Here is a 12,644-nt window from a genome sequence, read left to right as displayed (position 1 = left end):
ATTAAATTGTTAAATTAATATAGAAACATTTATAAATAAAGATAAAGTAGACATAGTCCATAGGACATATAATGGAATGTTTTTCATTAAACTCTAAGTCATTGATAAGATTTTAAGCTTGAAGTTACTGAATTTAGTTAGATGAAAGTTTTCAAATATAAATTGTTTAAATTTTTAATGTATTGTCCATTGTCCAGTAAACAAAGAGATGCGTGAGTGTGTAGTGAGTGGTGTGATAAGTTTCAATAATGAAATAACCGATATCCTCATGAAAAATTTAAAGTAGTACTTTGATGCTAATAATAAGAATTAGGTCTAAATTCAGTTCCCTTACAAACTACAAGTTCAACACCTTTGCTATTAACAATATTAATATCCCCCGTGACAATATGTTTAAAGTTAATATGTTCAATATGTTATAAATGTGATTCAAATAAAAAATCAAAATTACTAATTCATGAAATATTGCTACGTTGTTTTTTTCTCAAATTAGAAAAAAATTCGTTTTAATTAAGGATTTATCGATCGAAAGTAGTATTATATTTAAATATATTTAAACGGAATTTCAAATTAAAACTCTTGATAGTGAATAGTGTACTTAAGTTTCAAAGGTCAAATTTATCAAAGAAAAGTCAAATTTATTTAAAATTAGATTCTTAAATCCTCATGAGAAAAAAGTCAGTTCGACATTCAGATTTTGTTTTATCTCAGTTCAAAAAAGTAATTTACTATTACTTTAATGGTTTTGATAAAATTTAATTAAAATATGGTTTTATTATATGAGATAAAATCTGATAAATATTGCACAATTTACTAATTTTATCACGATACAGTAGAGCATAGTATAAAAACCATTTATTCGTTTAGATTTACTTTTCCGATTTGTATTTTTTACTAAATTAGTGGCAATGAGAACTATAATTTTGAATACCAGAATTTCCGGCAAAACGTTAACAAATGAATGGTTTAAATATCGTACATTTTAGTTTCATCAATGCCAGAATTACGTTTTTTTTAATTAATCATCTTTTTGAACCATAAGTGTCATTACCATAAAGTGCGGTTACTTCATCAAAATTTTTTTTCCACGTTTATATGCATTAATCTAAATATTTTGCGTTTCTGAAATTTCGGGTACGAAAAACAGTTACACGTTGGTAATAGTTAGAATTATAAGGAATATTTAACTATTTGAAAATATGTATTTTTATTTTTAAAGAAATTTGCGAGTGGCCCAAAAACACCAAATGTCGTTAAAACATATATGATAAAAAACGTGCATGAACATTCTACTCGTAATTTTGTGTCTCTCATCCATAACAACCATGTAATCGCAACTCACCCGCAATGAGAGTCTCCTTAATAAGAAACAATTTTACAGGGGCAAAAGTAATTTTGTCACATTCGCTTAGAGTGAAGAACGGTGAAGAAAATCTAAAAATTTGATCTAAATTGATGATTCAATCTAAAAGTGCTTCTATTAAAAATTTATATTTGATGGGGAGTTTTTGCTCTTTTCTCCTCCTTTAATACTATAATCTGAATTTTAAACAAGGAATTGGTAACTCATAGATAACACGCGTTTTAAGGAAGAATAGATTTCAGTTTTTATGCTCCTTTTAAGCAGAAATTATTACATCATACCCTATAAAAATTGCGGATCAAATTACGGTAAAAAGTACTTGCACTCAAGGTGGCAAAATTTTTTACCGTAAAATAAGTTATACCTGAATTTGTCGCGGAACAAGAAATCTGATATATCTACAGTAATAATTATCGCAAAAACACTGAATCACACTAATTAAATAAATGTTACTGTAAAAATTACGGTATAATATTTTATGGTGAAAATGTATTTTCAGGATGATACACAAAATGTGTTGAAACTCTATACCGTATTTGGATTCGAAATTTTTTACAGTGCATGCGCTCTGAGGGAAAAAAAGAAGTTTTTAAAAAGAGTTTTTTTTTTATTAATTTAATTAATATTGAATTGAGACGTATAAATTATTTTTAATGTGGAATTCACAAATTTGTGCATGAAATTTATGATTAAATTTTCTTAAAAAATCAAAAATATGCTTATAGGACGTAAGGTTAGAATATTTCCCTTTGAATTCTAAGCCTAATAAGTTTTAAACTTGAAGATACTGAATTTAATTAAAGAATTGTCAAATAGAAGTTGTTTTAATTTTTAATGTATTGTCTCTTTCCAGTCAACAAAGAGATGTATTGATATGTAGTGAGTATAGTGGGAAGTTTTAATAATAAAATAACCAATATCTTTATGAAAAATTGAAAGTAGTACTTGACTAATCCTTTGAAAGAGGTCCATATTTAGTTCCTCTACAAAATCTCTTACAAAGTAAAAATTCAACATCTTTGTTATTATCAATAATAATATCACCTGTGACAATATGTTTAAAGTCAATATGTTTCAAAGCAATTCAAATAAAAATCAGAGTTACTAATTCATTCAATACTCAATAAGCAACCATATAACAACCATGTAATCGCAACTCACCCGCAATGAGAGTCTCTTTAATAGGAAACAGTTTTACAGGGGTGAAAAGTAATTTTGTCACATTCGCCTAGAGTGAAGAACGATGAAGAAAATCTAAAATTTGATCAAAATTGATGACTCAGTCTAAAAGTGTTTTTATTAGAAATCGATTTTTGATTGATAATTTTTGAATTCGATACCATAATCTGAATTTTAAACAACGAATCGATAACACATAGATAACACACGTTTTAGGAATAATGAAATTTAATTTGTATCCCCTTTTTAAGGAGAAATTATAACCGCATACACTGTGAAAAATTCTGAACCAAATTACGATAAGAATTGCCGGCACTCAGGGTGCTAGAACTTCTTACAGTAAAATCATTTTACCAGAATTCGTTGTAAAACAGAAATCTGATAAATCTATGGTAATAATTACCGTAAAATCACTGAGTCACTCTAATTAAATAAATATGACCGTAAAAATTATGGTATAGCATTTTACTGTAAAAATAGATTTTAAGGATGATGCATCCAAATTGTTTAGACTTTATAGCAGAATTTGATTCGAAATATTTTACAGTGCATGCATTTTGAGGGAAAAAAATACGTCTTTTTTAGTTTCTGTTTTCTTATAAATTTATTTAATATTGCATTGAGGCCTTTTTTCCGCTCTGAACTGTACTTAAATTGTTCGAAAGACATATCTTAAATAGTCAATTGGTTTAAAGGAGTAATTTATTTACCAAAACATTTTAGCTAATTAGATTAAAAAGTTATAGGTAATTGAACAACCGTTTTAACGTCTATTAGATTTTTTTTAACCAATTTGCTTCCTAATTAGGATAAAACCGATTCTGGATTTCAGTTATAATATAAACTTTAAATATCAATGCATGATCGATATATTAGTCCATTTTAGACAATGTAAGTTTTTTTATGATGATTTTAATTTTGTTTGAAGAAAGGAGATTTAAACGGTTTGTCAAATTTATTTTCAGTAGGTAATTTTGCACATTTCGTCTATATCTATTAGCATATATGAAATAATAAGCAAATAATTTTTTTTAAAGAATCAGCTGTCGTATTAATATTTCGATTGAATCATTGGTAATTCTAGAGTATTTCAGAAGTCATGAACATATCACGCAAATTTGTTTTAAAAGTAAGGGTAGAAAATTTATTTTATAAAGGCAAGAAAAATTACAGGTAACATGACATTAAATTTTATACTTTCATTAATAGTTTAAATTTTCTTAAAGATTTTTTCAGAAATCATGATAATTTCTAAAAGATTCAGATTTTGAACTACATTAATAGTCAATGTAATATATTTTGCAGCTTTCATACCGCAAAATATTTCTAAAATTTCTTTGTATATAAAAAGAAAATATTGAGAAAGGTTGAAAAATAACATTATAAAAACAAAGTTATAATTAATAGTTTTTTAGAGAAGATATTTAATTAGGAAAAGAAGAGTTTTTAAAAATAATACTCAGCGAGTTTTAAGAGCGAAGTCTTAATAAATAATTCGTTTTTAATCCCAAAAAGCAACCATTATTTTCTTTCTAAACTTAATTATTCTTTCTCAGAAACCAAGTATGATACGCTTGATTCAATTAATTAAGGAATATTGGATTGCAGAGTTACAATTTGAGCATACAAACCTAATAAAATAATATTTGTAAATGAAAACGCAAGTCCGGAGATACTGAAACAAATATTGTTTTAATTAAAATATCAACCCCAGCTCACTTTATAAATCAAGTTTTTACTTTCTATTTAAAAATGAATTATATCTTTTTGTACATTATTAAAAGAAAAGTAGTACTAAATTGCTTTTCTGCAGCCTTATATTTAATCCTATTTTTAGAATAGTTCAAAATCATCATCTTAAACCTCGCTTCTCTTTCAAAGAAACGAAGGAACGCGGAAATAAAAAAAAAACCCTCTTCATCTAATCGTTAAAATCCTAACGCTTATTAATTTTTATCCCCGAACAAAACAAAAGACAAAAAAACCACACTTTTAACAACGCGAACTCGCTGCATAAATATGTAATCCACTGTTACCCTTGATCGCTGATAAAGACAGAGAAGAGGCTAAAGGAGCATCGGGAGAGATCTGAAATGCGCATGCGCGTACATAAATAAGCTGACGTCACCGGGAGAACACCGAACTCCAGTGGAGTCCTCGCTTCAAGCAAATCAGTCTTCGGAATCCGCCCACAAAAACCTCCCATATTTTCCGGCATTCTCTGTTTTTAGGCTTAGCTCTGGCTGGCACTAATCTGGCATTCCCAAAACGGGAGGTGTGTTGCGAAGAAGATTGGCTGAGTGTTTCATCAGCCATGAATGTAAAGCAACACGTCCCTTTACCGCCCCCGATTAATACGGGGACGGGGACTTGTTTTCCTGGTCGGTATTCACCAACCTATCGAAGTGCGGATCCAATGCGGAGACACTGTATGGGAAACCCAGGGGTAAGTAAATTCCAAGGCTAAATACCATAATTTTATCAACCATATAAGTCAATTCAAAATTTCATGTAAAAGTGAGAAAAAAAGCAAACAAACTACTATTTTTTTCATCGAAAAACGTTAAATTTTTAGCAATATTAACAAAAAGTAAATTTTAACTTTATAATATAGTAATTTAAAAAGTTCCTCTTGAAATGATAATAATAGCAATTGCATATCCTGTGGTATTAGGCTTTATTCAATTTGAAAAGTTAAAGACATGATGAAAAAGGGAGAAATCTAGTTTGAATGTTTTAATTTGTTAGTATTTTTAAAATGGAATTGAAATAGATTATTTTAACGCTTTAATCATGCAGCATGAAAATTGATTTTTACTTGCACGAAATTTATTTTAAGTACAAACATGCTTAAAATTTTTTTGCACTCCATAAATATTTGTAATAATCATGTTTTCGGGTATTAAAATTTCACCAAAAAATATTTTATAAAATATATTGTAAACAAGAAACCAATGGCATTAAATAACCTTGAAAGGAAATTGCACTGTAAGAATTTTTCAGTCGTGCTGAAAAAGAGGGGTTTTTTGAGTGTTTTAAATGATGGAAAACATTTTTAAATATATTAATATCTGATAAAGAAACAATGATCTGCTGGTAAGATTTGAAGTTCAAATACGGCGCTCAACTGAATAATATATTTGTTTGAGATTTCTCGCGCAATTACGCTGAAGAGGCATTAAATATGAATATGGGGCATTAAGTATTTACATTCAAAGATGACTATTTTCTATAAGGTTCGTTTTCTCCAAGCTTAAGAATGGGACGTAATATTTCTGTTTCTTTAAGAATGAATTTAAAATTGTATAAAAAATAATTTTAAGCATTAAAAATAAGCAAAAGTTTAAAATTTGAGGAAATTTTTTTAAGAATTCTTTAGTTTCACAAACTGGATTTTAAAGGATTTTAATCAATACAAAAATGAGTTAAAGCAAAATATAAATTTTCTTGTAAGATCAGATTGTTTGAAATATCAGTTTTGTATTTATTTATCATTTTCCCAATACATTATTTAAGCATAATTATTAAACCAATATTTTCAATTTTGATTTAATATATAAAATGGGCATATTTTAGAGTTATTAAATCTGCAAAAGATATATTCATCTATGTTCTGTTAAAATGCACTAGTTATTTCTTTTCTTAAATATCCTCAAACCATTATCTTTATACAATTAAATAATTTAAGAGTATAAGTATTTATCGAAGTTATAAAAATTTTAAAAAAATATGTTAATCTTGCTTGTTAATATTTATTTTATTCTTTAAGTTTAGTTTTAGCTGGAATTTCAATAGTTCTTTGGTTGAAACAAAACGCAAAATTTCAATAAATTTTTTTTTTAATGATGTTGATATAAAATTTATTCAGGGTAACAACGTATATTTTTAGTATCGTTGTAAAAATGATTTTGTAAAAATTTCATCTAAATACATTTACTTTGTGTAAATTAAGGACTTTTTTAGTTATCAAAAATGAGAATTTAAACATTATAATTCTTAATAAATGTATTTCAATTATAAGGACAAATGTACACTTCTTATATATTCTTATCTCTTTCCTAATTATTTTTACGTTGAAAATCTATGCATTTCAAATGTTTCAGTACAAACTCTCCTAATTTTTAATAATTATATTATAACATTGAATCAATTTGCTTAACAAATAACCAATAATGTGTTAAATTCTAAATTTACTTGCTAAAGCAACTAGAAAAGGTCAAAATATATATGAGTAGGCTCAAAGTTTTGACGCGAAAAACTTAAAGAAATTTTTTTTTAATATTATTATTATTATTATTATTATTTAATTTTCAAAAATTTAATGCTTTTTATGCATAAAATTTCAAGAATAAATAACTCTTGACATATATTTTAATTATATCGTAAAAATGAGTTGCGGTTTGCTTTACTATTGCAAAAGAATTCTTATTTACAAATGGCGTGTACTGCAAAAAAGAAAGAAATTGGAGCCTTTCGGGATAGTGAATTTACATCTCTTATCTTTGAGTTTAAAAAACAGAGTTGACAGAAACCGAAGTTATTTTTGACGTGATTAAATTTGTTTAATTCAAGTTTAAAGTATTAAGGACGTTTTTATCAAAGCAGAAACGTCTAGGTAAATCCTCAGGAAGTAAAATATGCAGGGGCTTAAATAAATTTTATTTAGTGTAAGATTAAAGAAATGCCATGAATAAGATTTGAGTTATTATTTTAAGAACAATATTTTAAAGTATTAAAATTTATATTTTTCAAAACCGATACGAAAAAGACTAACAAAATAGCTGGATCAATTTTTTAAAAAATAAATCTAAAGTAGCTTCCATTTATGAATAAAAAGTATAAGTAAATGGAATAGCAAATAAGCAATAAGAATAGTTTTTTTTATACAAAAATAATTTTATGTCCTTCATAAAATAATTAGTTCTGAAATTTAAACATTTCCTTATAATAAAATACTACAGAAAACAGTAGATTGAAAAGAACTAGTTTCCTCATTTAAGAAAGAAAAAGTAGCTTGGATTCATATTTCAAATAACTTTTAAATTATTCAGCTCATCTTTTAAATTTGTGATGTATATGAGTAATACATAATATATATGTAATAAATAAGATGTGATAAAGTAATACATAAAATGATATTTTTGGTTTCTGAATTATTATTATTAAGTATTAATTTTAAAAGGGCTATTTCATGAAAATTTCATGAGTAAAAACCATTTTTAATTTTTCATCTAGCTTAGGGATACAGCTAATTACTAGGTGTAAAATTACTCATTGCTCTAAATTCCGCATTCTTTCAACTACATTCAGCAATCTTCCTTAAATTCGCTCTAAATTTCAAATAAATTTAGAACTCTTATTTGTAATCACATCAAAAATGGTCACCGTAATTTTAACTTTCTGATTTTTTTTGGATATAAATAACATGGAAACAATATACTTAGTACTAATTAAATAGTACTAAAAATATTTACGCAATTCGATTTAAAAAAAATCAAAATTTAATGTAAAGTTTTAAGTAATTACTTAGAGTAAGTTAAATAGGGGATTTCATTTATAAATTTTAAATAATGAATTTATAAATCGGCGCATTTACTCAATTATAAGTTGTTAACTTTATACTTTGGAGTCCGTGGGCTTAACCAATTGAAATCATGAAGGTATTCGACAGAACGAAATCTTCAAGATGGGATACGTTTGTGCATTTTAAAATTTTGAAATATTTAATGAAAATTATATTTAAAATTTGACGTGCATAATAGATGTATATAAAACAATCTCTAAAATATTTGAGCTCAAATATTCAAAGTATCAAATCAAAAATGACTTAATTTATTAAGCATTTGAAAAATGGATAAATTTGCTTCACAGAACTCATGAAAAATTAAGTAAGAATAGATATCATATAGTTAATTATAAGAAATCTGAACGATATAATTTACTAATGAAATAATTTGCTGGTTAGTGCATAATTTTAAGTAGGTAATAGATAAAAATTAAGTATGTTCATATCTGCACAGACTTTTAGTGGTTTTTTATATTCGATGTACCGAACTAATTAAAACTTCTACTTAAATTTCAAAAATCCTAATTTTTTACTTGAAAAACGAGATGAAATACTGTAAATCATTTTGAAATCATTATAATATTTTTATGTATGCATAATCGAGCATATACATTTATGAGAATATCTTTAATTAAATATTTGATACTGTGAATCGCAGAAAAAAACAATCACTCAAAAAATCAAATGCAAAATCATTAGCTTTAAAGTAATCAAAAACTTATTTTTTTTTTATTAAAATCACTACTGTATAAATAATTTTTAGAATATTAAATTTCGCAGAATTTAGAATACATAAATTGCAATATGGGGATGGTTACGTCAGAATACAATACGGTACAGTTCATAACTAATTATGTTCTAATATTAAATTATGAAATGCGTTTTATTGAAAAAACGTATTTTTGTGAAATAAGTTTTTTATTTACATTTTCCTTTCAAAATAAGTGTTTATTTTAAAAAAAAATCTGCTTTTTTTAATTGATTTTCATGCACTTATCATAACTATTTTTATAATACGAAAATTATGTTTAAAATTTAATTATCTTCCCGGATTCTTTTAATATTCAAGATTTTAACGTTTTGCAACAAAAATAAAGCAAAAGAGGAGTTTATGCAAATTTCTCTATTTATTTAATTGATTCGTATGTTTTCAAAGGAAAACAATAATATGACTTCTTACATGTTTTACGTAATTTGATAAAGCGTAAATTTTAAATTGTTCTTTTACACTACATACTAAACTTCATGTAAATTATATATATGCATAGCATTCGCCACTACTGATTATATGCCTAAAACAGTCGCTCAGAAACATAAAACACGTTTTTCCTAACAAGATTTTTGCAAATCTACCTCTGCCCTTATTTTAATTAAATTTCAGTTTATTCAAAATTTTAAGCTTAAATATATTTAGTATTTCACGGATATTTAGCATTTTTGTATCTGAATAGCATTTATCAATATATATCATTTCGTATCAACAGGGATTTTTCCTTTGTGTTATGTGTGTATAGGAAAAAAGAGATTAAAGAATTCATTGTGCCATTTATTATAAAAAATATTCCAATCGCAAGTTTGAATCTGTACTATTTCTACAAAATTATTTAGCTACCTTGAATCTCTTACAGTTTGGCCAGAAGCAGATAACTTCTCTTCCTTTTTGCTTCTTTATTCTGAAATTAAATATTTGCATTAGAAAATAGGTTTTCTCAATGGAATTTCATGATCTTCAAAGAAGTCATGGAAAAAAGTGTTCTGCGTGTTTTTTTTTAGCCATCACAAATGACTCGAAAATGACCATTATGAAGACTTTGCATTTCCACTCATATATTTTGTATTTATTTTGATAGTTGTTCTCGTCTACTTTCGTGTAAAATTAAAATTTAAAAATGTCTTGTTTTTAAAATAAGCAGCCAAATTTCGGCAATTTGTTTAATTATTGGTAGAGAAAAGTCGCTAAATTTTCTTATAAAGATGCTTTTGAATTACATTTTTTAACTTTTTTAACATAATTATATTTAAAGGAATTCAAAGGTGTCAACTTTTCCACCAAAATAGCCATATTAAGCAAATTTAAGAAGGATGGGGACTAAAAATTTCATTCAAGTTTTTGTTCTTAATTCTATTGTTGGAAGTCAAATGCATACCTTTCTTTTCAACGACGAAACTAAAAAATCGATTTTCTAATGAAATTAAACCTTAGTAAAAGATTAAGTCTTGAAGAAAAACCCTGTTTTTTCATTCATGTTGCGCGAGCAGAAAAAAAAATCAAGCAATTTCTAAGGGAATATATTTTATTTACATATATTTACCAATGTAATAATTAAATCCAATACAAAATTTATTAAAAAAAGTTTTTGTATTCGCTTATTGAATTTCTTTCTTAATACTAATTAAGAAAGAACTTATTTTCTTAATTATTTTGATTGATTACTGATATTACAGAAAAACTACGATTATTTTCAAATTCGAAGAAATTATGAGTATTGAAATTGTGCTAGATATGAAATTTCATTTTATTATGTTTTTAAATTGAGTCAACATTTCATGTTCTTTCTTTATATATTTTCAAATAATTATAAAATTGATAACCAAAATAAGTACGGATTTTTTTTCAAAAATAAATGTTAATGAAAGTTAGGCATTTATCCACAAACAAGTACATCTATTAATGGTGTTTAATTCTTACATAAATTGATCAGAAATATTTGAAATATTAAAAGTTTATTAATGTACAAATTATTGTTTTATTACCTGGCCTACCTAAGTTTTTAAACTAAGGTTTTAAACTAAAATCATTTTGACAACTTTAACTGAAATTAACAAATTAAACAAAATTTAAATGTAATACATTTTTAAAGTTTTGAACGCAGTTTAACGCTTTTTGGTATTACATTATCATTTAAAAATAATTATTTTGACACTTAAATTGGTTTTATGTTTAGTAATTTTGCATGTTTATTCAGAATAATTTGAAAAGTATTAATATAAAACACATGTGAAAACTGCGGTAGAATAGTTCATTTTTAACCGACCTTCTTTACGGTAAAGAACCGCCCTGACTCACCCGGAATCCCCCGATTACCTTCCCGCTCAAAGTTTTCGTTCTGTTCCCCATTACTATCGACACGAGAGCTCTAAATAGAACCGGAAATCTGTCGCGCCACTAAGCGGCAAATGGAGCTGCCTTTCGGTGGTGAAGTCGACTAGGAAGAGCCACATGAATATTCGATGCCGTATGAATTAAATAAGATGAAACTTTTGTTATTTATCTCTTCAGTTCTATCTACAAATTGAAAAGAATTATTTTTGTCAGATAAGATTTTATTTCATCACACACTTTAAATATGTATTAATATTCGTTTTAATTTATTTTGAACACGATATTTTTAGAATGCATGATGAACAAAATCTTTAAGTAAATTGTTCGTAAATATCATTTTGAAATTCAATAAATTAAATTTTATATTTGATGGTTTATTAAACTTTTATTGTAAAATTAAATATTCTTTTTTTTTTCTTTTTGCAATGAAAGAAAAACAATTTCAATGATATACAGGAACTAGTCTTTATGTGAATTTCGAAATTATACTTTCCAATAGATGGGCCCTAAATACATCAATTTTGTTGGTGGGTTGAAAAAAAAATGAATGATTTTTATATAGCCTGAAATATTTATGAAAATAATGATGAAAAAATAAATGGACAACAGCCACAAAAATCAAATTGACAACTTCCTTTAGCCTGGTTCATTTTTAAAAAAATGCACTTTTAAATCTGCATAAAAAACAAACAATTAATAAATTAACTTAACAAAATTATCTATTACAATATTATTTTTCTACATTTACATTATGGGAAGTTAAATATAATATAGCTAAATAAATTGAAACAACTGTTCACATGGAATAAACGGAAAATAATCTATCGTTCTATTCTGCGAAAATCTTCGTATTTTCTTGTTTAAATGTTTAATTTGTAAAATAATGTCTAATGTTCCTTCCTTCAAGATGAAAAAAGCTTACTTTATAAAATTTCAACCAATAAAATATCAATTTGTATGCAGGGAAAATCTGAAAAGCAACAATGACAAGAAATTGTGAATAATTTAAGCACCATCTAAACACTATGCTAAAGAAAAATATCCACAAAAGAAAGAACACAAAAATGAAATTCGAAATGAAAGCACTGACCAACATATCAGCTTCATCAGGGGGGGGGCATTACCATATATCAGGGGTTTGCTACCACACTTACGGCATGGTAAAGCCCCCTTGATGACGCTACCATGTTGGTCAGTGCGTCCATTTTTAATTTCCATTTTTGTGCTCCTTCTTTTACGGATATTTTTTTTGTAGTGTTTAGATTATTTTCTGTCATTTCTACAATTTTCTGTTATTGAGCATACTGGATTATTCCTGCTTTAATGTTATTTATAGGATTCATGTCAGGTAAATAATTTATTTTGATTAATAATATTCTCCTCAAATATCTATCTATCTATATATATGTATATATGTATTGTTTTGTTTTGTT

General features: G+C 26.0%; 1 protein-coding gene across 4 annotated transcripts in view; it reads left to right on the top strand.

The window, feature by feature from the left end:
- The first annotated feature begins 4,686 nt into the window (after positions 1-4,686).
- Positions 4,687-12,644, top strand: part of LOC107456091 (abnormal chemosensory protein 6) — a 75,554-nt gene continuing 67,596 nt past the window's right edge. For 2 of the 4 annotated variants that reach the window (XM_043051136.2, XM_071187633.1), the window contains exon 1: positions 4,687-4,988. In XM_043051136.2, coding sequence (XP_042907070.1) covers positions 4,857-4,988 — 132 coding nt within the window. In that variant the 5' untranslated portion in view covers positions 4,687-4,856. The remainder of the gene's footprint in view (positions 4,989-12,644) is intronic. The other 2 variants (XM_071187635.1, XM_071187634.1) reach the window with 1 other exon arrangement.

This window comes from Parasteatoda tepidariorum, chromosome X1 (genome assembly GCF_043381705.1).
Source record: "Parasteatoda tepidariorum isolate YZ-2023 chromosome X1, CAS_Ptep_4.0, whole genome shotgun sequence".
NCBI lineage: Eukaryota > Metazoa > Arthropoda > Arachnida > Araneae > Theridiidae > Parasteatoda > Parasteatoda tepidariorum.
Note: the sequence above shows the minus strand (reverse complement) of the source record. Positions and strands in the feature narration are given on the sequence as shown.